General features: G+C 41.0%; 1 protein-coding gene across 1 annotated transcript; it reads left to right on the top strand.

Annotated features, from left to right (window-relative positions):
* Positions 1–494: 494 nt before the first annotated feature.
* On the top strand, positions 495–25,450 carry palm1b (paralemmin 1b). Its single transcript, XM_079692030.1, has 6 exons — positions 495–1,009; positions 15,298–15,340; positions 16,279–16,359; positions 20,924–21,039; positions 21,660–21,730; positions 21,993–25,450. Exons 2-6 carry the CDS (start codon positions 15,299–15,301, stop codon positions 22,364–22,366), a joined length of 684 nt encoding a protein of 227 aa, XP_079548156.1. The 5' UTR covers positions 495–1,009; position 15,298; the 3' UTR covers positions 22,367–25,450.
* Positions 25,451–26,501: the final 1,051 nt, after the last annotated feature.

Genomic DNA, 26,501 nt, shown 5'->3' with positions numbered 1-26,501 from the left:
CTTTGTTAACATGAAAAGAAAATCCTCGTGGATGTTAAAAAAAAACGACTTCTTAGTTTAACCATCACTTATGCATAAGCAGATTTAAATAATACGATGGGACATGTCTAGAACACGAGCACCCCCTGCTGGGGTCTGGGGGCAGGTGCAACATATTATGGTTTATCTGAAGATCCAGATGTGACAGAATCATTTGGGTGGGACAATAATAGGCGATAGTAAAATCATTTATGTTGGTGCTGTGATTCATTTTGTATACTTCTGCAGGGAATAAAGACTCTAACTGAAAAATCACTGCTTCAGCCTGTGATCCATTCAGAGCCTGAGGTTATTTGTGTAAAAATAATGGCACCACATCTTCAGAGGTCTTGACATTGAGCCACTCCGCCACTAGATGGAGAAGTGGGGCAGAAACACTGAACGAATTGTCCTTTTCCCCTCTGGCAGGAGGACTGGATTTGATCCCAATTAGGGTCTGAAAGAACATTTCTTCTCTTCTGCAGCCCTGAAGCAGACAGCCCGGTTCCTTGGACGTCATATGATAAGGCTGGGACCAATATATCAGTCAACGCGCACACTCTGGGCCCCCTTTATCTCCACAAGGCAGGGAGGCGTATCCTTTCCCCCCTTTCTCTCCCACTCCACTTCACATATCACTCTCTCTCTCTCACACACATGCACTAACTAGACTACAACCTGCTTCAGACGACGCCCCGCCGCCCCTGAGATTTCCACTGAGGGCACAGCCAGGTCCGTCGTGCGTCTTTTTCGCTCGAGAGGAAGCCATTGGGCTCTTATTATTGTCGGACTGCGCGCTCAGGCTGCCCACGGCATCACCTTGGCAATAACAGGAGGGGTGCCAACCAGAAGAAGAAGAAGAGGAGGCGGAGAAGGAGGAGGAGGAGGAGGAGAGGAAGGGGTGGTAGAGTACTCCGAATTGACGCTCAGAAATAAACAAGAAGAGCCCCTGTTTGGAAGACGTCCGTGGCGGGAAGGCATCTGCATCTGAGTAAGTCGTGATGTACTGTACAGTGTGTGTGTTTCCATGAGGGTGACCTGCTTTTGGTGCTTTATCCAGCGGCTGGTTGTGCAACGGCGCAATATTTAAGCTTCCAGCCCGGCAGCATCCTTTTAACTCGGGCTGCGGAGATGACTGAGAGGCTCAGGGACAAGGACACAATACAAAAATAAGGGCGATATTATGAAATCCTTTACTGTAAACACATTAATATTTACGGTTACAACTCACAAGAGGCGCAGCATCCTCCAAATGGACATGCAAATTAGAAAAGCTTACAATCAAATCACGCGCTGTTTTGGTGGTGAAAAATAGGGGGGGAAAGAGCTGCACGAACATGTCATGTCAACAGGCGTTATGGTAATATCAGAGGCCCGCTATATACTGTACTACTTTGAAGCCATGATACAGCCGGACGACAGGTGTAACGGGGCGATATGTTTACGCGGAATGCTTTTGATGATACATTATGTAACATCGATCTGTTTGGAGAGGAGAGTGCTTCAGGATGTTTTTATCTCGACGGTGTATTTCCACTGCTCTGCTATCACTGCATGGTGAAGGGATGCTGTCAGGCTGCTGGCTGTGGAGGGGAGGACAGTTCCAGGGTAACATATTCTCTGCTGTGTTGTGATGTGAGCAGTCTGCTCCAACATGGCGCGCATGAGCTGAAAAATCCTTGGCCATGACATACTCCTGTCTGGAATTTACACTGTGCAGTGGATCAGGGAGGCAGCGGGGTTTTATGAGAGCAGAGAATGGGTCTGTGCATCCCTAAATGGCTCAGCTCATATGGATTTCAGCTCAGGTTGCCACTAGTGATGAAGTCTGGCTCTTATCACGTAGGCTTTCTGTTTCTATTCCAGTCTCTGAATAGAACAATATCAGCTGGACCAACTCCTTGGCGTAACTCTGTTTTTGTAATCATGTTTGATCACAGCAGGTGACACCGGACAAAGAGTGTGTTTTTGTTTGGGTTTGTGTCTATTGTTTCTCAGCTGGGTTTCTGCCCTACATACGTCACTGTTGTGGATCGTTGTTGACAAGACCACACATTTCAAGATGATAGCATTGTTTGTTAACATAACACACACACCCATTGCATTTCTGAGATAATTTGTTTGTCTTCGAAGTTTAAACAGGACATGGACTCTTCGTAGTATTCATCTTGATAGCTACAGTCACACCTGATACAGCTTTTCCTGAAGCAAGTCATCTCAAGTCCTAAAGGCATGTTTTAGCAAGGTCAAGAAAAGTGCGAGTAATGATTTGTTATGTTTTGGTGTGATGATCAGATCAAAAGGTGTTCAGCACTGGCAACTTGTTGGGCTCTCTGTTGCCTGTTTATTTACTGTCTCGCAGGCACAACTATATGTTTATTTTAGGACCCTTAACAAAACACTTTATAGCACCCTTTTCAGGAATCAGTTATAGAAATGTCAGCTTTCTACGGATCAAAACCTCCACTTATTAGTCTTCACTGTCCAACATTTGGAAAACGTCTCCTTAAAAACACTACAATTCAGACCTCTGATCCAAAAATTAAATCATCAAATGAAAAATACTCGTCATACAATTAAGAATCACAATGAAATATTTAATTTAACACCGATAAAGACTACATTGGTGCACGGCCAACCAACTAGATTGAATAGCAATGTTGTGTGTTTGTTATTTTTATTGTATGAGCGAGGCATGTTTTATCGGCCTCAGCCCTGCGGTGTGTGTCTATATCCGGTCTGCTGCTCTGTGTTGTGTCAGCGACTGGCAGTCGAACTGACAGCCCCTTGTCTTGTACACCCAATCCTCATGCAGCATTATGACTCTGGACAGCCACGTTTTTGAGTGTCGGGTTTTGTGTGCCTATATGTCTTTGTGTGTTTGCCGGGGACCAGAAAAAAAGATGGATGGCATGTTTAGGTGTGTTGATGGCTGTCTCCTGACCTCGCAGGCTGGACACTGGGATGGATCTGCTTTCACCAATTTAGATTGGGGGAATGGGTTGGTAATCGGAAGGTCATTCATCCTTGGACTGTCAGTCGAAAATGAAAACATGAACAAGTCACACGCTGTTCTACCAACCAACTACAGTCAAAGTTGCCCTTTAGAGCTCTACCCGACATAGTTCTCAGTGAGCAGGAGAAAACTGGTCACATTGAGCCGCTCCTTGGAGTGTAAGTGTGAAACTGTTGCCAAAAAGAGCACACTCACTATCTCCCCTGATAAAGACAGTTTAAAGGCCTTTCTTATGACACTGCAGTTGTGTCGCTATCTAATGCTAAAACAACCCCATTCTTCCTCACAGTAGGTCACACTTACTTGTAGCCAGACCTCATTGTGGCTTTAATCAATGCTTTTACAGTAACAATGGATCTAATTACTACTAAGTACCTTGTATTGACAACTCATAGATCATTAGCTCCCAACTCTGCAGTTCCCCTCGGCTCAACAGAGCATTTCACTTTCAGCCTATACTGTTGAGATTTTTCCAGCACTCAACTTTTCTGTTATGGTATAGTCTCAAAGGGGAGAAACTCCCATAGGCCCATCCCCAAACGGCAAAACAGACAAAGTTAGTGAATAGCTGGTGAACATAGTGGCTTAGACTCAAGTATTTTCCCTTTAGGAGTTGGTGCGGACCAAAACGGAAATAAAAGAATACAGAATTGTGGAATCAGGTCAGAAACCCATTTCCTTAAGGCCAATGGGGCTCCATATTTGCTGGATGTTTAAAAAAGCAACAGTTTGAAAACAAATTCATCATCATATCAACTTACAGTAGAAGTTGAAAGTCTGTCAGTGTTGTGTTTACAGCTTGTTCTCACTGCCAACACTGCAGGTGAATGTTTAATTCCGGGAAGTTAAAGGTAACCATAAGTGATTTTGCTTTTAACTGAGCACTACCGCCGCTAATGGAGAACTGCAATTTCCTTGCATTTGTGGAAGTGGAAGAGCTTGTTGGATCAAGAAAAAGGCGTCATCCAGCCCTGGGCGAGTAACCCTAGAGTGATAGATATTGCTAATCATCCTTAATGACCGTGCTGTCATTAAGAGACCATTTTTGAAGTGGTTATAAAATCACATCAGTATAGTTGGCGAGGAAAATGAATGTCATGCTCTAGAGAAGCCATTATAGTGACTGTGTTATGGAAATATGGTGTTGTAGGGACAGAGAGGAAGTGGAAGTGAAAGCTTACTCAGCAGGCGCACTGATAAGGAGTAGAAACATCTGGGCGGATCGTAAACATGTGAGATAGTTTTGATTATGTGATGCATTCCACTTGCCCTTTCAGCCTCACACTTGTTCTTGTCTTTCTATGAATCTGTGCCTCCTCTTTTACTCTTGGATAGTCACTTTTTCTTCACACTATCTCTCATTACTAGCCCCTCTCCTTGCTGCTTTGTCATGACAGATAAGGCAAGGGAGGATTTGTTTTTTGTCTCTCTCTTCCCAGCAGATAGTCTTTCTTCTTATAAACTGTCATTTTTAGCCTCCAAGTCATTTTAATCTCAGAGGAAAAAGCTCAGCGGTGTGTGTATTTTAATGTGTGTGTGTGTGTGTGTGTGTGTGTGTGTGTGTGTGTGTGTGTGTGTGTGTGTGTGTGTGTGTGTGTGTGTGTGTGTGTGTGTGTGTGTGTGTGTGTGTGTGTGTGTGTGTGTGTGTGTGTGTGTGTGTGTGTGTGTGTGTGTGTGTGTGCGTGCGTGTGTGCTGCTCCCCTCCTGAAACACACGCACATCTTCTCATATGACGATCATCAGTGTTGTTGCAAAGATTATATCAAAAGCACTATTGATAACTGCACTGTAGATGAACTTGAAACACACTCACACACACACTCACACACACTCACATCTGGTTTACGGGCAAGGAACAGAATGAATAGGTCTTGTGCCCTCATAAATGAAGCATAGTATTTTTTATTATCCCAGAAGAGATTGGACAGGGGGATATTGGACTCACATACTTTGCATAAACAATTCCTAAGTTTCTCGAGGGCCTTAAGTGGGACTGGGATCTTGCCATAAGGGAAGGCTTCCATTTGGCCTAATGGTTCCTCTGTTAACATTGAGAGGCAGCTCCAATAATGCAAGGCCATATAGACTTCCTATATCCGGATATATAGAGTATGCTGATTGACCACAGAGGAGACACTCCACTATAGAATTGAAAGTAAATGCTGTCAGCAGCTCAGTGCATTGTTTGTGGAAAAATGCAGACTAAGGAAAAGGCCAACATTTAAAACCACCATCAGCTGATTGATTTTTAATGTGCTGTCGGGACATTCGGTACTCATTCAAGAATTTGTATTGCCATGCCTATACATACTCTTGAATTAAATCATGTGAGAGAACTCATACAAGGGACACATTGTCACAATGTTGCTTCAGTTTGTTTTGCTTATTCTGCCCTTATGAAACTCCTCTTAGCAACATGTTCCCATCCCAGGGTCATTTCACTGACTTTGCTCCACTTGTCCACCACATGCCATCAAAACGTCCCACCTGTCTCAGTGACTTCACTCCACCACCCAGCCCTTTCCCTGCCACTCCCATCACCTGACCTTCCCAATCCAATTGCTCACCTGTTCCCAATTTCCTTCCTAAGTCTTGCATATCCACCCACATTTAGCCAGATTGTCTAGTTTCGATCCACCCATAATTTTACATATTATGGGTGCTGGTGGCGAAGTCGATAGGGAGTTGGCTTGGCAAATGGAAGGTCACCAGTTCAAGTCCCGGCAAGACCAAGTGCTACCGAGGTGTCCCTGATCAAGGCACCGTTCCCTACACTGCTCCCAAAATGGCAGTACACTGCTCCTAACACTGGGATGGGTCAAATGCAATGCAAACAATTTCCCCACGAGGCATTGATAAAAGTCCAACTTTTTTTAAATCTTTTTTTATGCCGTCCTGATCGGTTTAGAGATGATTCTCGCCACACCCAGTTCGACGAGTTTGCCTGCCTTGAAGGTTTTCACCCATTCCCATCTTTGATTCAATTAAAAGTTAACTTTTATTTCCACCTGCGTGTGTGCCGTGCTTTTGGGTTAAGGCTTGCTGTTATTTGTGAGCCGTTACACCAAGTTGCTTTATTGTGTAGCTGTGTCGTGAGAAGCATCATTGGAGATTGACCCTTTTTCTTGAGCACATCCAAGCCCTTTATATCTCATGATTCTAAATTGTTGAGCTCTCCTGGGAAATCATCCGTATCTATAATCTCAGCCTTTTGTTTGTTCTCTTTTAGCAACTTTATGATGTTCTTTATATACAACCGAATATGTAACCATGCTCGTTATCTTTTAAGTTTGGATGACTTCTCGTTTTGTGCTTACTTCTGTATCTAACCAGTTCTCCATGCTGTTGCCAATCCAGTGACTTTGCCTATTCCCCTCTATAAATATGAAGCTTGTAAATCAAAACTGTTGGGGAGCCAAAAGGCCTTTATATCACTCTCAGTTATGGCTGTCGCTTCACCCTGTTTTCTGAGCAGTAAACCAAACCCAAAGCTTTTATACAATCAGGCACATACCTATCTGTGACATCGAACAGGCTATGTTCCTACAGATTACAAGCTGAACCTGTGTTCTGTCCTCCATGCAGCGGCGGCAATCAAAACACTGCAATCAATAAAGTGTCACAAGAGCTCAGCGGGCATTCCCTGGATGTATACAAAAGAAAACACAAAAACTCAGCAGATTTGCAGTGTACATGTAATATTTGTTGAAGTAATTAAAGTAAAAAAAGAGTGTGGTCAAGTCAAGAAATGTGTACATGAGGCGAGGGGATGAGAACGAATTCAGGGAGAAAAGAAACAGGGCGTGTGTCAGAGGGACGAGAGGGAGAACAAGAAAGAGGTTTCTGGAAGGCATGTGAGTAATGGTGCAGATGTTTTTGTCAGGTCTGATAAGGCAGAATACTCCCTATTGAGTGGCCGAACAACATCACTTTAAGCAGTGGTTGGGTTTGGGTGTGCAGAGGTGATGAAGTGGGCAGGATTTGAAGATCTCAGCTATCTTTTGTATGTACAAATCAGGGCTATTATGTATGCTTTTAAGATTTCTTGACATTTTATGTAAAACGCATCACTGACATGGATTGTCTGACAAAATCTTATGTTGGCTTGGACTATATTCTTTTAGAGTTAGGGTAACAACAAGTATAGGTTGTGTACCAACATGGGTGCATGGAGTTTGAAACACATTTTACTGCATATACCAAACAGGGAGTGTCTTGTCAAAAATATTTACTGTAGGTGTTGTATGGGTTATCTTGGAGCCACAGCTGGAACTCATTATTATGGGAGGCTGTGGCTCAGTTGATAGTGTGATGGAGTTCAAATCAGGGGATAGCAAGTTCGAGTCCCACTGCAGTCAGCTTGTCGTTGTGTCCCTGGGCAAGACACTTCACCCCAAATTGCTCCTGTGGGGATTGTCCACAGTACTCAATGTATGTAATCACTTTGGATAAAAGAGTCTAACAAATGACATGTAATCAAGATGTCTCAGTGTCCATATTCTGTCTGTTGCAAATCAGCAGAAAACCAATATGGGCGATTTTTTTTTTTAAGCTTTTATCTTTGTTAACTTGTGTTGTCTTACTAAAAAATATGTTTGATACACAGATTTAAAATCACAGTGCTTCAGCTTGTTGTATCTTGTTGAAACTGGGCAAAGTAAGACATCAGAACTGACCGTCGCCCCATGTGTCTGTGTCTGTGTGTGGCTCCTCATTTGTCTTCTCACCATGGATGTTTCACAGTGTGTCACTCTGCCTTGTACTGATAGAGCTGTTATTTATGGGCGACCTCTGGGGGGGAGCGGGGCTTTACCCTCTGACCCCTGAAACACTAACAAGTGACCTCAGCGGACTTCCTGAGTGTTTTTGTTGGCACCGCTCTGTTTACATTTGGCAGAATTTGTGCCTCGGATAGAAGGGTGCAGAGCTGCGTGTGTGGTGATGGAGGACCCGTTTGTATGTGTGTGATGGCCAGGGACATTTGTATGTGTGTGAGTGTGTGTATGGCAGGGGCAAAAAGGCAAGGAGGAGTATTGTTGTCCCTTTGCTCTTCTGGCCTGAAGGAAGGAAGCCGTGGAAGTGGGGAGTAAAGAGAAGGAGAAATAAGTGCCACTCTAGCTCAGTGAGTGTGAAAGGGATTTGAGATTAGTTTCCTCCTCCAGACTCTCTTCAGTTCTCTAATGCAGGGCCTGGGTCATTAAGCTCAAGCGCCATTTTCACAGTCATCATTCTTCCTGAAGACGAACCATTTTTGTACCAGACAGTGTTTTTTTGTGTGAATGCATTTATGTGTGTTCTCTACGTGATTTCCATTCAATAAAAGCCAGGTATTTCTATGTTGTTCGTCTTTGGGATCTTTCCACATTTTAAATATTAGGATTTAATTAGTATTTGTGCTTGACCTATATTTACTCAATTCCATCTGATTTCTTCACAGAATTTGGTTCACGTAAGCCTGCTTGTGTGTGTGCTGGGAAGCTTCATTATGGCAATATCAGTCGAAAAGGTTTTTGCTGTTGTGAATTAACACCTGAGTGAACACATTTCCTTTTTACATGGCAGAAAGGGCTCTGTAAGTATAGGTTGTCAAAATCCTCACATCAGTATAACCGGGACCATTAGAGGCTATTTTCAAGTTATTTTTGGCCATTTGTAATGTGATATGAATAGTATGAAACTGTTTCTGTGTTTCTTTTTATTGTTTCTATTTCACTCTTTATTATTTTATTAGTAAACGAGAGACCTCGTGTATTTGGTGCAGCAATTTAGGAGGTTGTCCCTCATTGTTTAGATAAGCGGAAAATACAGTTTGGCAATTTAAAGTTTATTTTCTCCTTAAAAATAAAAATAATGTTCTTAAACATCTGGGCTCTGTAGTTCTTTTGTGAACTCCATCAATCAGGAGTTGTAGATATCATGGGATCTATTTTCAGTGACGAATTTGGTGCTTTATTGTGTTTTTGAAGGGAACGGGATGGTGTTATTTATAAATAAACTACAATGCCCAAGTTCATTGTGATGAGGGAATACATTTGTTGATGTGTTTTGAATGGTTTTTGGACGAAATGGAGGTTATCTCTACAGAAAAATGTCCTATTAGGCAGAAAATACATGGACGATACATGCTATTAGGATCAAGTTATTGTCACTTTTAGTCATGTGATCTGTTGACAATGGCTAAAATATATAATATACTTATTCTTTAACAACTTAATAACATGCTTTAATATAAATGACTTCCTATATATGTTCTCTTTTTGTTGATGTCATCCTTTTCCGTCCCATATGGTTGCACTTTGGTTGGTGTTAGGTCAATTCTGACAGTGTGCATTGAGGTGTTTACTATAATTAAGAACAGATGCTATGAAAACAAGCTTTGAAAAAGATCTGGACTTGGGAGGCAGGATCAGCCTAATTCCAGGTTGTTGATGTGTTTGTTTAAAGTAATCCAAGATTAGTGGTGATCAGGCCTGCTGTAATCTGCTGCTACTACTACCGAGAGATGGACACAACACATGCACGGATGGCCCCTGGCTTTCTCAGAGCTACTGTACACATTGGGACTTGTCTCATGTACAGATCAGTACTGCGTGTACTTGCTGACCTCTTTACTCCCAGACTGTGTAGCGTAAATAATTCATACAACATCTCTTAACCGACTTTTCAGAACATTTTAGTGCAATTGCCTGTAACAAATTGAGTTCCTCCAAAAACAATCCTTTAAACGTTCAAAAGTGATGTTTTACTGCAAGGGCAATAGTTGAATACAATTAGCCGCGTTCACACCGCAGTACTTTTCCCACTTTAGTTCCGATATAGTTCCGAAATGTTGCGTTCACACCAAAAAGAGCCGGAACTAAAATTAGTTCATGAGAACCTTTTTACCCCCTTTTCAGTCCCTGCTAGAGAGCAGGGACTTTCGTGGGAGAAAAAGGTTCCTATTTCTGATTGGCTGGGCGGATTGCAAACCACGCCCCGTAAAACTCAAAAAAAGTTTTGTGAAGCCGTCATTTTATTATCCTAGCATTAGCATTATTAGCTTTAGCATTAGCCCAGCGCAGAAACGCAGAGAGACTAATTTATGGCAACACAAAATAAAACATGGGAGCGGTGGAGATGAGGAGGTGTCGGCGTTCTGGAGATTTACTCGGAAGGCTTCAGTAGAAGCTGCTGGGAGTCCCAGCAGCTTCTACTGAAGCCAGTCCCCAACTCCGGGGACTTCCAGCCGGGGACTCCAGGTAGCAGTATACGGCGTGAAGTTGTTTGCGGCCTGCCAGTAAACCCAAAGCAGAAGAAGAAGAAGTGACGTCAGCGGCTTCATTTCATTTGCCTAATCCACCCCCAGGGATTTATTCCGTTGTGAATGCGATCTGTACTTAGTTCATCAGAACTAAAGAGTTCTGATGAACTAAGTTTTCATGAACCTTTGTGGGAAAAGTACTGCAGTGTGAAAGCGCCTATTGAAGATGACAGTGTGATGATTTGCCTTTGGTACATTCTGCCTATTAAATTGAATGAAAATCTTGGAAAGAAATCCTGGCTGGCTCGTCATGATATCCCTAAACAAAGATGCTCAACAGGATTACCATTAAGCTCCATGGGCATTATATTAGATATATTAGACAATCACTTTTGGGGCGTTTCAGCCCAGATAGAGAGTAAGGAGACTGCTGGTGCCAGAGGACCATGATGCTATTAGAAGAGGATGCTGGTGCTCTATGCAGGCAGTTAATGTGTTCCTGGAAATGCTACAGCAGCAGTGCACTCAACAGGGAATAGCTGGTCATTAGTTTCCCTGACTTCACCTGCTTTGATATATTGGCAAAACATCCCTACTTTTAGTTGTTTGTATGTACACTGCTGGATAAAGCTTTGTCGCTCAGTCCTGTCTTGTTTATAATCTTTCATATTTATCTGTCTCAATATGTTTCTGCTGGCCAGTCTGTGAGCGTCCCTGGATGTCTTCTGTTCACGCCCATAAATGTAATTACTCTTCCTACCATGCTGCCGAGATGCTTGTCTTTGTGCCTACTCTGCTTTCTTCTTGTTCGTCCATAATTTATGAGAGAGCCAGAAGGATGTAGCCCCACCATGTTCCTACAAGGTGGACATATTTGTTTCCGATACATCTTAAAAAGCTATCACAGATGTAGCCTAGAGGTTAGAGGGGCAGGGTTAGCATTACAATTCAGGTTTGAAATATGAGCACAACCTTGAGTTGATCCAATGGACATCTGCTGTTAACTCCTGATGAACTGGATAGTTATGATAAAATGTTCAGGTTTCTACAGTTGTTGAGCATTGATTGTTTTCAGTGTTGTTTTTATTTTTGGAGCAGATAATACCTTATTTAAACATCACTTTCTGTTTGGCAACATAGTCTAAACTCAAGGTCTACTTACCCTTTTTTGCAATGTTAGTTTTTTGACCAACTTTTTGATGGTTTCAAACTATTTTGTTCAAGAGAAGATCCCATATATATGTCAAGACATACTTACAGTAAACAATAGTGAATTTGAGAAGTGTTTCTTAATAAGTATTTCAATATGCAATTTATTGCCTGTTTACGTTGTGAGACATCTGGTTTATGTTTTATTAACATACAAATAACACGTCTGATACATGATAATTTAACATATATTTTAAAAAGTACTGTTCAATGTGATATTTATTTTGTGTCAGGTCTACGTACTTCTCAGTTTACAATACTAGGACATACATATTTGTAATACTACACTGGGATACATGAGTTCATAATAATTGTGAGCAAACATTTCAAGACTACTATGGCGATGTATTTCTCCCCCACAAACCTCATTACGGTAAACTTTTGAGTAAATTAATTACGCAGATGTAGTCGGAGGGACAAAGTGGAATGCATTTACTCGCCTGATGTATGTAACTAATGTATGTCCTGAATTGAATGTGCAAATGTATGCCGATGATGCGATCATCTTTATACACGGGGAAAATACAGAAATAATCTCATCTTGTCTCTCAAATTCATTGGACAAGGTTCAACACTGGCTGAACAACATTTGCTTACAATTAAACGTAAACAAAACAGTATGCATGATGTTCAGTAAACAACCAGTCAAAATCGAAGGATCCAATGTGTTTTTAAACGGAGCAGAAATGGAACTAGTCTCCCAGTTCAAGTATCTTGGAGTCATACTGGACTCGAACTTGAATTTTAAGAAACATATCAAGAAAGTATCCAATACCATTCAATTCAACTTGCAACATTTTAAACAAATCAGACCCTTCTTAACTGTCAATGCTGCAAAGTCATACCTCCACTGTACGATTCTATCCCACATTGAATACTGTTTGACAAACTGTTCGTATGCTTGTGCCACAAACCTGAAACCAATAGAACAGCTGTACAAGAGAGCTATCAAGGTGTTTGACAGAAAGCCTTATTCATATCACCACTGTACCATCCTTGATAGACACAATTTCTTGAGTTTTGACAATTTTAAGTCTTTTAAAAGTATGTGTTTTTTTTATAAAAAACGGCTCATTGTGGAATAGCCTCCCAACTGAGATACGGGATTGTCCCACTCTCAATATCTTTAAAGGTCAACTCAAAGAATGGTTAAGAAACAAACAGATGTGTAATCACCGCTAAATGCACTTTAATACAGGGGTATCTCCTCTTGCACTTTATGTAGCTCTTGTGTCATCTCTTGCACTTTATGTCGTTGCTGCTACATTGTACTGCCAGGTGGTAAATACTTGTATGTGCTGCTCTTGCTCTTTTTGCATATCATGTATTTATTGTTTGCTATGTTTATAAATGTCATGTTTTTATATGTTGTATGTCAGGGACTACGGATGGAAATTAGCTCAAAGCTTAAAATCCGGCATATTTACACTTGAAGCATTATTTGTCTTAAGTGTTCATTAATGTGCATTGTCCCTATTCAAATAAATGATTAAATGAAAAAAAAACAGACGTCATTAACATTAGTAGAAAAACATGTTTTGATCCGTCTTCGTCTCGCGTCCCCAAACTGTTTCCTTCTACCCAGTCGGTGTGTTCGGCCCATAGGGTTCGGGCCAATCTCTGCAGATGCTTATGACCTCTCTCGGGTCAGGATGGTCAGCCGGTGCTTCCAGGCCTCCTTGATACCACTGATGAACTGATCCAGATGCTCAGTCAGCTATCTGCCCCGCTCCCACTGTAACCTGAGGGCTGGGAAGGGAAGAGAAGGAGATTAAGACTAAAACTGTACCTGGCTGGAAGTCTGAAAAACATAATGTACTGGATCCTTATTTAATTATTTATTAATGAACTTGACAGTGCTGGCCTCCCTTATTCATCCTCATTTTCCTCAGTGCATTTCAAGATGTTTCTTCAGACTTCCTGTTTGTGCTGGCTCAGTGGAAAAGGCGAATATTTTTAACGAAAGCTTCCAGACAGTAGAATATGTGTTTATGTGAGGTTGATCAGATGATCGAGGTTTTACTTTTTATCCAAAGGGTCTCCATGTGATGGCAATGTGGTTTGGTTAAGGAGCAAAGAGCAGTGTGGTATTTGTTTGTGTGTGCTGCCCGAAGTGTGTGATGGGATTTTAGAGAATGTTCCCCTGAGGTTTTGTGAGTCCTGCAGCTTCTGTGATTGGATAGTTCACTTACAAGCAGGACGGAAAATGTATGCTTCTTTATCATTTGAGAGAAGCCAGTGTTGTTTCATTACATGCCTTTGTGTGGGAAATAAAAAGCGTAGCAATCACATCAACCCTACATCATGGCCAAGATTGTGATGGTTTTCTCTGTTGATACGTTCACAATCTAAGCTTATTCAGTTGGGAAATGATGCAAGCTAACTCACAGAACCAGTGGGTGTCCTGGCCACACAACAGGAGAATTGACATGATCAAACAGTTTCAACACATTTTACTGGCTTTGGAGAGGAGTGGGCGGGGAGTTATCTAGAGTGGTTGTGTCATGCTTGTTTTGTAAGAGTTTGGTTTGGACCAGTGCAGAGAAATCGGAATTCCATTTGTGTTGTGATACAGTTTCAGTTTGGGATAGAAAAAGGCACACTGCTGCTTTGCTATAGTGCTGTACACATGTTGGGCCACACTGTAAAGTTCACAGAGGTCTGTTAGTCTGGCACAATAGTTATATTAACGCAAAGATGCCATGTCATCCCTTATAACTGGATATGAGCAATTTGCACACCTGAATTAACTTTATCAATTGGCCAAGACAATCTCAACCATGCTTGAAAGTAAAATATTGCTTTACTGGTAATACATACATTCAGATAGAGCCATAAAACCAGAAACTATTAATTTGTCTTAAATATAAACTCTTAATATCATAATTGGGACTGCAATTATATTCATTATCACGTTTCTATGAGTCCAAGCTAATTTCTTCAAACATGTCTGAGAAACAAGGCAAAAACCTAAGGAGATTCACTTTGTAATATTCTAGGTATACAGTCATCTTAAACTCAACATGCCTTTTATATCAGATTTCGATTTGAGATTTAGTTTCAAAAGAAAAGATTCTGCACTACGGTGTAGTTCAGGATCAGCATTAACATCATTTTTTTTTTTGCCAGGTCAAAAATGTCATGTATAGTGGGAAAAATGTATTTTAGTGTACCATTAAAAACACACACATCTTTTCAGAGAGACTATGGCTTAAGCATTCCTCAGTTAACGCCCCCCCAACGTTTAAATTAAAATAACACGCCTGTATAGGAATTCCTACACAACATAAGTAGAAAAGGGTTTCTATTACAGAGGAATGTCATCTCAGATGGTGTGCCGATTCCCATTATAAATACATTTACTCTTTTTTAAAAGTCAAAAGTAATCAAGTTTCCAATTGGAAGAGATAACGTAAGCCATTGCCTACAGAAAACAATTGATCTTGATAGAAGATCAATTATCTTTGTCCAGTGTCAGTTGAGCAAAAGTGGTAGTCCTTCTTCTGCTTCTTCTCTGCTCCGTCCATCCTCCATCCTGGAGCCTCGGGTCTGGAACCCATTAGAGCAGGAATCTCCAGCAGCGCCCTGCTAGCACATTAGCATGCCTTCCCTGACTCTCCCTGACAGGAAAGAGACACTGATTTATTGCCAGCAGACAGATATTTAACCTCAGTCACCGGGAAATCTTTGGAAGGTAAATGGCCGAACGGAATGCAAGGAACGTTGTTTGTCACCGTGTGTCATGTGACTTCTGATGTTCATATCTGACTATAACTTACTCTCCCTTCCTGTCTCTCTTTTTTTTTTTCTTTAGGATGGCTGAGGTGTCACAAGAGGAGAAACTCCAGGCCATTGCTGTAAGTTAGTTGTACACACACGCACTCAAACACACACACAGTACAGTACATGTTAGGGCACTCTCATAGCTATAGAAACAACGAATCATTGAGGCTTGTCAGGATCCGGCCTCCCGTCTTAATGACTCAACCTTTTAGATCCAATATCTTTCCCCCATTAGAGGACATCTAAGCCTAATGCAGCGGCTCCGTGTCTCTTTCCACTGGTCCTGTTTTATCTTCTTTCTTTGACTTTCAGAAGCAGAATATCCAGGTTTCTGCTAAGTATAATTATGTATATTGGGATATAAATATTTGCATACAAATTACAATTGATGGCAAACACAGTTACTGACATGCATTTGATTGGATTTGTTGTGAGTAGTTTTACAACCCAATAGATCAAAATCCATTTACAGCGAATTAAACAGAAACGTCCAACATTTGAAATATCTGTCAGGCAAAATGGCCTCCATAGGTAGTTCATGTTGTAAGATATATACAACTCTACAACTACGATAAGTGCACCTCTAATAAAACAACATAGGGTCCAAACACTACACACACTATAATACCAACACTTTTCTCATCACAATTATCTGGGATTAACTTGGCATATTGAGTATAAAATGTGTTCCTATAATGCATTAGTGCAGTAACTGTGCACTCTCTTTCTCTTGATTCTTAATAGTAATTACATTGACTGAAACTATATGTACTCAGTCATCAAAGATCTCCATTAAATCCTCAGCACTACAATTAAAGACAGGCTGGATTTGTTTGATAATAATACCTTTTATTGTATTTATAGAGCTCCTTTCATAGTAAGACCTAATACATTTCAGCTCTATTAAGGACACAGAGCGGTGTTAAAGAAGACATCTGTTTCATAATGTTCCTATTATCTCTAGTAGAACTTGCAGAGTAATTGTAATGCTTGTGTGTATGTTTTTTAACAGGAAAAGAGGAAGAGGCAGACAGAGATAGAAAACAAAAGGAGACAGCTGGATGATGACCGACGGCAACTCCAGCATCTCAAGGTACACACACACACACACACACACACACACACACACACACACACACACACACACACACACACACACAAACACACACACACACACACACACACACACACACACACACACACACACACACACACACACACACACACGCTCACTTCCACATGCATTTACATTTTACACACGCCTTTTTTGTCCTACCGTACAAGTGAGAGAACTGTAATTGAACAAATGATGTAACATATTATCTGCAAACAGGTGGGTGTTGCTAATGTTTAGAAGTAATTGACTAATGGTGTAGGAGCTTTTGTGTAATGCTAAAGCTACTCTGTGGTGTTTTAACTCCTGGAAATGACCTGGCTGATGCTCTATACTGTGTGGATAATTTACCGAATGTGTTGCTGCTTCAGTGAAGAACCTGCAGGCTCGTTTCCAGTTGCAGCTTAAGTCAATCGATATATTGTCTCAGTGTGCATCGTAAAACAAGAGTCCATTTCCATTCATGTTTCATTCATTTCCCAAACAATCTTTGTGGTACTTACAACCCTCCCGCTTCCGGGGTCAGACACCCAATCATGACACACCTTAAAGACCTTTGTCCATGGTATTAGGGCAGCGACACTCTTTGGCATACACAGTAAATAACACATAATTGTGACAGCTTGAACCCAAACATTATTACATTGCATTTAGCTGACGCTTTTATCCAAAGAGACTTACAATAAGTGCATTCAACCAACAAGATACATACTTGAAGAAAACAGAATCATATAAGTACATCAGGTTTCATAGAGCCAAAACATTTCAAGTGCTACTCAACTGGCTATAGATAAGCCAGCCCTTTATTAGTATATAAGTGCTTTATCGCTCGAAGTGGAGTCGAAAGAGATGAGTTTTCAGTCTGCGCCGGAAGATGTGTAATCTTTCTGCTGTCCTGATTTCAATGGGGAGCTCATTCCACCATTTTGGAGCCAGGATAGCAAACCGACGTGTTTCAGCTGATGGAAACTTGGGTCTTCATTAAAATGGCTCTTACAAGCAGAGTTAGTTGGCTCTTCTTAGCTTAGCTACAACATTACGTATGCTCGTGTTGTCTTTGCTTTACATTACTATCATGTAACTATAGTCCTTAGCCTCTCCTTGACTTGCCACTGGTATGCCCTCAGCACTGTATTCGACACCCGCTGAGAACACTCCAATCCCACTTTGTTTGAAATGTACTGGAGCCCTCACATTGATAAGGTGAATGTATTTATGATTACATTCTTTCAGAGCGTAATCTAAACCCCTAAATGCCTCTCCCCTTACTTTGACCAGACCTCAAGATTCAGTCAATACAGTCAGTTATGTGTTTTCTGTGATTTCTGCTTTGTTTAGACGTCCAAATTACTAAATCACAGTCAGCCATTCCCTTGAAATGTGTCATCCCCTTATAGTGCGATACTCCCTAACCACTGCTGTCACGGAATGTTCAGAATGGACAGCAGATAACACCGGCAGCTCCTCCACACGCTTTTTATACAGACACACACACACACACACACACACACACACTCACTCACTAAAAAACAAGTTCAAATCTCCGTGCATGTGGCCACACACTCATTATATCAGAGCTGAGGCCTTTGTCCGTGCATGTGTCAGCACTATCAAAGCTATTTCAGCCACGGACAATTCGGCAGGTCACAGATAAGAGCAAAGGTTGCAGTGTGTACACGCCGACAAAGACATGCGTGCGTTGGTTGTAAAAATCTCTGTGACCTGGTCTACTGCCCTTGCGTGCTCCCACTTTTTAGCTATTTTCAGAGCAAACCTTTGTAAGTGTGTATCTGTATGCGTGTGTTCTTTTTTTGTGTGTGATGCTTCATGAAAGAACACATGAAGCCTCGGACAATGCAGAGGGCTTTGGGAGAGGAAACAGATTTTTGTCCCACTCCCACCAACAGGAAAGGGCCCTTACACCCACCGCACCCCGCTTTCGTCTCTCTATCACACACACACACACACACACACACACACACACACACACACACACACACACACACACACACACACACACACACACACACACACACACACACACACAAACACACACACACATACACACACACACACACACACACACATGCATAGATTCACCAAGGGGAAGTGTAATCCTGCTGTACAGGAGCATTACAAGGCCAGTTGTGCAAACCACAGCATATTGCTTTTCCAGACACAGCTTTCATGTGGAAAAGCCAATAAATGTCTCCGTTTACACTCCATTTTTACAAGGGAATACCTGCCCCATCATTAAATCACACTAATACAGGATTATATATACAGTGCAGAGATAACGGTGAGATGAGGTAATGCATTGTTTTTAACATTAACAGGAGTTCTGTTTTGAATTAACTAGCCATGGTAGATATGCTTATGTATGCAGTAGCTGGCAGTGTTTTTAATTAAACCTCTCAATGATAACGTGCTATGTTATGCACATTTGTAAATCAAATGTACCAATACTTAATATTGACATTCTTCTACAAAATTATTACTGCAAAAACACAAACGTAAAGCCAGGGTACTCTTTCTGTTTTAAGTGTTTGTGCTAAGCTAAGCTAACCCTATCCTGACTTTTGTTTATTAATTTTGCTTGCTAGAAGGAAAAATGTAACGTGAATATAAAAAAAGATTTTCCTTACAGCTGCTAATTTCATTTGTGTGTGTGTGTGTGTGTGTGTGTGTGTGTGTGTGTGTGTGTGTGTGTGTGTGTGTGTGTGTGTGTGTGTGTGTGTGTGTGTGTGTGTGTGTGTGTGTGTGTGTGTCTCACAGTTCCGCCCTTTGTCTGCTACGTTAGCAGCTTTTACTCAAAAGAACAATGGAGAGAGACGTAACTTCAGTCACCGCTCCAGCTTTACAACTATTCATGCAGACGTGTGTGTGTATGTGTGTATGTGTGTGACAGTTTGAGTGTGTGTGTGTGTGTGTGTGTGTGAGAGAGAGAGAGAGAGAGAGAGAGAGAGAGAGAGAGAGAGAGAGAGAGAGAGAGCATGTGCACGTGTGATTACGCATGAGTGAGTACATTAACTTAGTGATGTCAGACATTGGGGTAGTAGGGTGTGGCGACAGAGTAGAGAGAGAGAGTGAGGTTAGCAGAGTTGGATTCAGTGCCCAGGAGACCATGCAGGGCAGGGGTATGAAGAGTGTTGAATTACACCGTGAGGGTGTGTGTGCTGTAATGCTCTGCTGAGCTGAATGTCTGGACCTGAATTACCCAATGGGGAAAGTAAAAAAGATCATCAGTCCCTTTAACTTTAAAAAGATAAACATGGATTGGGATTGAGGAACACACACGCTGACATTTACAACCTTAGTCAATAAAACATGCACAAACCATGATAGTTCATGACCTGTATGAAGGATAGAGATGCTTACGAGAGAGGGGAAGGGGCGGTGGTCGAGTCGGGGAAGAACAGAAAAAAAAAACAGGGGGAGTTTTTCTGTAGAAATTCTTGTTGCATCACTGGAGAGGAATTCAAATCAAGCTCAGGTCCAGATTTTCAGTCCAACTCCTGAAAACAAGAGCTTTTCCAACACTTTTCCATATGGACAGGCAGGGTCTGATTTCTCTGCGCTCCAACAGCTGCGAGTAAGACACACTGTTATATTTACCTCAAAGCATGCCAAGTATTTGCTTTGATATTAGCTTATCAACAGGAGGGAATGTGGATGGGGTGTTAAGATAAGAATACAACACTGTTTGGAAATTGATGGAGGACAAAAACATGTACCAGGAAATAAGGAAGTGGAGTATAAGAGAATAATAAAGTTTAATTCCAATGTTGTCGTTCATTTCAATTCATTCGGGAGTATTTCATTATCTTGACCTAGACTTAACTTGATCTGCAATTATTATAATGAGACAATCAGTTAACAATCAGTACATTTAAACACAGTCAGTGCTCTCAACTCCCCCATCGACATCTTTTTGTAATCATTATCAACCTCTATGAAATGTTTTAATGCAGATTAAGATTATAACTGTTTATCTCTAGATTTCTAATCCAATGCTCAATGGAATCATAGTTAGAATTTTTCCGTATAAAGCCAGAAGCTTTAATGCCCTGACGGGGTGCCACAGTCTTCTTGGCAACAGCAACTTGGCAGCGTTTGAAGTACTGTGACACAATAACTGAGTGGCAGCACTCAGCAGGAAGTCCTGGACGCAATTTGCTAGTCGATTTTCGCTGTAGATAAACTAAGGTGCTTGTAGTCTTAAATCAAAATACCCCTAATCTCTTCAGAAAGAATAAACACTTACTGTATGTTACAGTTTGAAAGGGTGAGAGTGAGCTGCATTGTGGGTGATTGAAGTTCTGCTAATGAATTAATCAACTGTTTCTTGATGAAAGAAGCATGATCAAAAGCCCCCTCCATGCTTATTCTCTTTTCATTATAGCTGACATACACTGACATCAAACAGGGGGAAATTAAAGTGGAACGTGCTCTCCTTTTTACCACATATAAAGCAATTATAGGAAATGATGTACCTTTTCGTTATGTTGGTTCTCATGGTAACATGTATTGTGTTCTCTTGCAGTCGAAGGCACTGAGGGAGCGCTGGTTGTTAGATGGAGCTCCGGCGGAGGAGGAGACTCAGAAGCGTCTGCATGAAGACGAGGTGAAGACTAAACTCCTGGAGCAGGTCATCCTCAGGTCAGCATCTGAACAACCCTGCATGTCCTATCTTTAAAACAATCTGTATTATTAGCATGTAAAGGGTTCAAATGTGTTTGGTTATCAGGGTACTAATGTTGATTGTGGTTTATTTATTCAACATGAAAGCAAAACTGTAACCTGAATGGACAAGATATTGTATGTATAAACAATGGAATAAATCTCTATATCAACATTAGAGATAGAGGAGGATAATCTGTTTTAAAATGCTGCCATAGTACGCTAACAGATGCCTGATTACGTTTTTGTGAGGGTTATGTGTTGCATTATAAGTTTTAGATCAATTTGAAAACACAGAATAGACATCAGTTTTTTTTACCTTGATAAACTAAATACTATAACTGTCTTTATTTGTTCCAAATTCAAGCATAGGTAAGTGCAATATAAGTCAGAATGTCTTTACATTTTAATCGTAAACACTATTGTTTATGAAAAAAAGGGATGGTCAGTTTGTGTAAGGAAACAGTGAAAAGCATGATCAGCTGTGGCCATATTTATTTGTAGAAATGATCATATACTCAAATGTTGTTTGTCTATAAACAGTATAGTCACTGTGTATTCCACTAATGTATTTGCACATGTGTGTGTTTCTGAGCCAGGCTGGAGCAAGAGATTGAGGAACTGGAGACAGACCCTCCAGCCAATAAGGGTGTGGCCAAAGCAAATGGAGGTAAGTTCAGTACCCATGGCGACATACTGTATGATCACACAATCAGGAAACCAAGGCAAAGCTGCCTTGACACCTGTGTCGGAAAGAGAAAGTGAGCTAATAATGGCCTCTCCATTTTCTCTATTAAATTGTTCCTCTCAGCCGGAGGTAATTAAAGCAATATTTCCTTTCTTGCTTTTGTCTCTCTGACTTACCCTGCATGACACCCTCTTTATATGTTCTCACTCCTAACCTTTTAATGGTACTCTGGCGCCCCTTATAGGTGAGAATGGAGTAGTGCAGAGCTCTGGTCAGACCCCCAAGAGGGAGGTGACAGGGATTGAGGCCACGCTGCTGGGGCCCTGTCCTGACCAAGCTAGTGCAGAGAACCCCGTCACCCTGGTGTTCATGGGATACAAAACCGTGGAGGAGGAGCAGGAGAACCGCGCGGCCATGGAAGGGGTGGATGGCAACGTCAAGGCCGAGTTTGTGGTGATCGAGGATGGGGAGGGGAAAGCTGGAGGAGAGGCGGCCTCAGATGAGCAGGCTCCACCCAATGGCAGCATGGCGGAGAAAGAGAAGGCCAACGGAGGCGGAGAGGATGGAGAGGAAGGAAAGGAGAAGAAACAGGCCTGCAAGTGCTGCACGGTCATGTGAGCTGTGTGTGTGAGTGTGTGCGTGCGTGTATGGGTGTGTGTAATGAGTGTGTGTGTGTGTGTGTGTGTGTGTGTGTGTGTGTGTGTGTGTGTGTGTGTGTGTGTGTGTGTGTGTGTGTGTGTGTGTTTGTGTATGTGTGTGTGTGTGTGTGTGTGTGTGTGTGTGTGTGTGTGTGTGTGTGTGTGCGTGCGTGCGTGTGTGCGGTGCGTGTGTGCGTGCGTGTGTGTGTGTATGGGTACACACTTGCACCTGTGGCGTTTGTGCCATTGCATGTGTCTGTGTTTGCGGATTGGTGTAACGTTGTGTGTGTGTGTGTGTGTGTGTGTGTGTGTGTGTGTGTGTGTGTGTGTGTGTGTGTGTGTGTGTGTGTGTGTGTGTGTGTGTGTGTGTGTGTGTGTGTGTGTGTGTGTGTGTGTGTGTGTGTGTGTGTGTGTGTGTGTGTGTGTGTGTGTGTGTTGGGACTGGAAGAATAAAAAACAAATAACTGAAGTACACAGCCAATTTACCAACAATGAGAGCCAGTACAAGCTCCAGCTACAACAACAAGAACCACAAAGACTCATAAGTACACTTTACTCTGTATACTTTCTCCAATATGTATTTGACTTTTGATTTCTATTGATATTTTTCTATTTTTCTGTCTTGACATTTATATTGTATTCGGTATGTATATCTTTATTATGGGACTGTGTACTGTAAGTTCATTGTTATTATTGTTGGAAAAAAAGACAAATGTATTAGCTCTCTGGATTGTACTGATACCCGCTGAGGGAAATCTGGAATCTCATCTAAATCAAAACAGCAAACTATGAAGGACACAGATACTTAAATATATATATACAGTATATATTTCTCTGTAGGCCTACCAACTATTTATCAGTCAATTTCATATTGCAATATTGTCTAAGATATTATTTTAAATAGTATTTTAATATATTGATATGAAATTATGTTTTATACAATGTATTTATTGTTTTTGGTTCTCTATATCATCTCAGACCATTAACTGCATGTAAGCTTGTAAGCACTCCCAGATTTGCGTTACAATCATAACACGTGTCTGTGCTTTATAGACTCATATGTGCTCATATCTTTAGTCTTTTTTCTATCAGTAACAGTGGATATAATTGGCAGTGTGCTTTTAAAAAGAACTCTACAGCACAGAGACAAACGGCTGAATAGAACAGTGACCTTATTGCAAACTGCATTAGCTTCTCATATACTATATGTGTCACATGTACATGAAGATCACAGCTTTTGTATTTTTTGAATAAGATGGATACCTTATGATCTAAAGTCATGCTGAACCATTTGCGCAACAACTAGCTTAAATGCTTTTGTTCTCTCAATAGTAGAATCAATGTAAATCTAATGAGGTAGCACTGCATGAAGCCTTGCAACTGTTTTGACTGTCTTGTCACTTGTAAGGTCTTAATTATACGCTTCCACGTTCACTTGAATGTAAATCCAGGGGTTAAATTGGGATTCTACCATAATGAGCTCACCGTAAAAAAAAGAAGCTTTTTGTCTCTTTTAAATAAAATTCTGATGATACTGTAAGTTCACTGTCTGTTGGTCGGCTGCTGGTTTCTGTCCTGCTCGCTCCCAGTTTAACCCCTGTCTGCACACCCGGGCCCTATAGTACTTTAATAGATTTGAAGACAAAGATTGGAGCGATTATAATTCACTATTCTCAATCTAAAGACTTTACTTTATGCCAAGGGACCCAAAGCTATTAAGTAAATGTTTTATAAGGAATAGGCCATATTGATTCGGGGGTGGGTGGGGACAATCTAACCATTTTAAACAGTGCAGGATGCCTAATGGTGCATTTACACTATAACAATTTAAAGCCCTGGAAGCCTATTGAAATAGATTTTGGCTCTAGTTTACTCATTTCTTTGGAAGACAGAGGCCATTGATGTCCCGGGTCAGGAATGCTACACCACCAATCCTTCTGCTTCCCCTCAGGCTCATCCACATTTGATTCACCCACACACCATTGCCATTATCACCATCCTTCATCGTCAAACACACACATCCCTACCTTCTATGCTCGGAGACACAGCAATTCAAAAACCTCTGAAGTTGGTGCTAATCCTGAGTCTTGTCTAACACTCCATCCACCTTCAACTCTTTCCCTACGTCTTACTCACACCACGGGTGAGGGGGATTGTGGGAATCTACTGCCTCCTGAATACACTTGTTGAGTCTTTCGCAACCTTCAGTGCCAGATGCATTCTCTCATGTCCTGCCTGCATTTACCACCGGAGAAATTATCCCTTCTAACATTCCAAAGGAAGGTCAACAGGCGTGGATGACGAAATATAGTCTATGCTTTTCATATGTACAGTTCCAATGTAATTGTACAACTTGCAATTTCTTTCTGATATTGTCTCATGTTTTTCTTTTCCTATGGCCTCTGCAAGGCGACATATTGTATTATGATGTGTGTATTTTTAAAAGAAGATATAACTACATCTGTGTATTGTTTGTGCCTTTGTCAGGTTCAGTTGGTTGGACTTGTCTGTCTGTCGCCATTTTTAGACCGGGGTTTTTCTTGCTCTGCTCCTGGTCATATGATGCCCAATGGAAAAACTGCCTTCTACTCTAGGGGTAATAAAACTTAGAATATTATTATTAATTTCACATGGTAACTATAAATAAATGCACCTCAAGCATAAGATGCAGACTACTGTCGGTGTCTTGAAAAAATGTGTGGAGCCTGTATTACATTTTTCAAAATTGCTGATTTTCCTTTAACTGACTGATTATGTTTTTACAGCCCAAATACTAGAAACGTGACAATTTACATTCAAATGTTATCATGTGCCGGGGATAAAATCTTTATACAGGAGACTAACTGACCGTCTATGTATGTATGTACAGTATGTAGCCGTATCTATATGCATACATGCATCTTTATACATAGATGTACATTTGTTGAGCTAAAGCTTTGCTTAATTGTGGGTTTATGGGACAGCAGCAGAAAAAGCAACCTTGTGTTAGACCAATGCCTGTTCATCTATTCTGTGGTCGTCTAAATGTTTAATCTTGAATAAAACAACTGTTTGTTTACAGCAAGTCCGAAAAGTGTTTATCTAATCAGCCAAATGTAAGCTACACATGCTGTATGAGCGCACACATGGTTAATGATGTGTGTGGTTTTGGCATTTCAGCTGATGGAGCCACAGATGGACACCCTTCTGGGGAAACGTACACACAATTATACTCAAATAAATCATGCATTTATTATAGGATTAACAAAATGAAATGGTAAAAAATAAGTATGAGAATAATATACGATTAAACCCCTTGATGGAGAATTGACAATAAGTAAATTGTGGTCTGAGGAGCAATTCAATTGAGTAGATACATAAAAGATAAAGTTACAGAGAGCAATTCCACCAGTAGTAATGTATATTGTTGAGAATAAATGAGATTTCAGCATCATTAATGCTGGCATTAATCATCTGGCAAAAGGCAGCTGTATTCTGTAAGGTGCAATACCCAGAACATGCCACTAGAGGACATACACCTTCTGTTTTGGAGTTAATCCTGTTAGACTATTGTCAAATACAGACCATACAGACCTACTGTGAAAAAGGGAGACAAAGGAAGAGGGTCATTTAAACATGGCATTCATCAGATTGAGGTTATTATGCACTATTCAACTAAACAAATAATTATATTGCTGCATCCTGCAGCATTTCTGCCTCTGATTAAATGACAGTTAAATGAGGAGCCCAGTATGAATGGGGCACATTCAGTTTGTGAACACATTCTCTGTGATGAGACACATTTCACCTTGAAATAAAAGTAGCGGAAGTGTTCCACATCAAGAGACAGAGAATATATTGTATGCTGTTTTTAGGTCACACCCCTTACAGTGCTATTCCACACTCTCCCCACACACAAACAGAGAATAAAAACAATATATGTCATAGATTCAACCAGTGGAATATATATAAAAAAATTATTGGAAATAAGAAATTGTAATTTAATTGTAAGCAACCCCCGGTATGAGAGCCACATTGAGATCACCAACTGTGACACTTAACACTTGATGATGACATGCTATTTTAAGCCACTTTATGTTTCTGTTTTCAACTTTGTATTTGAAGACACCATATCA

This window comes from Notothenia rossii (genome assembly GCF_949606895.1).
Source record: "Notothenia rossii genome assembly, chromosome: 7".
Classification (NCBI taxonomy): Eukaryota; Metazoa; Chordata; class Actinopteri; order Perciformes; family Nototheniidae; genus Notothenia; species Notothenia rossii.
This window is presented reverse-complemented; position numbering and strand designations above follow the sequence as displayed.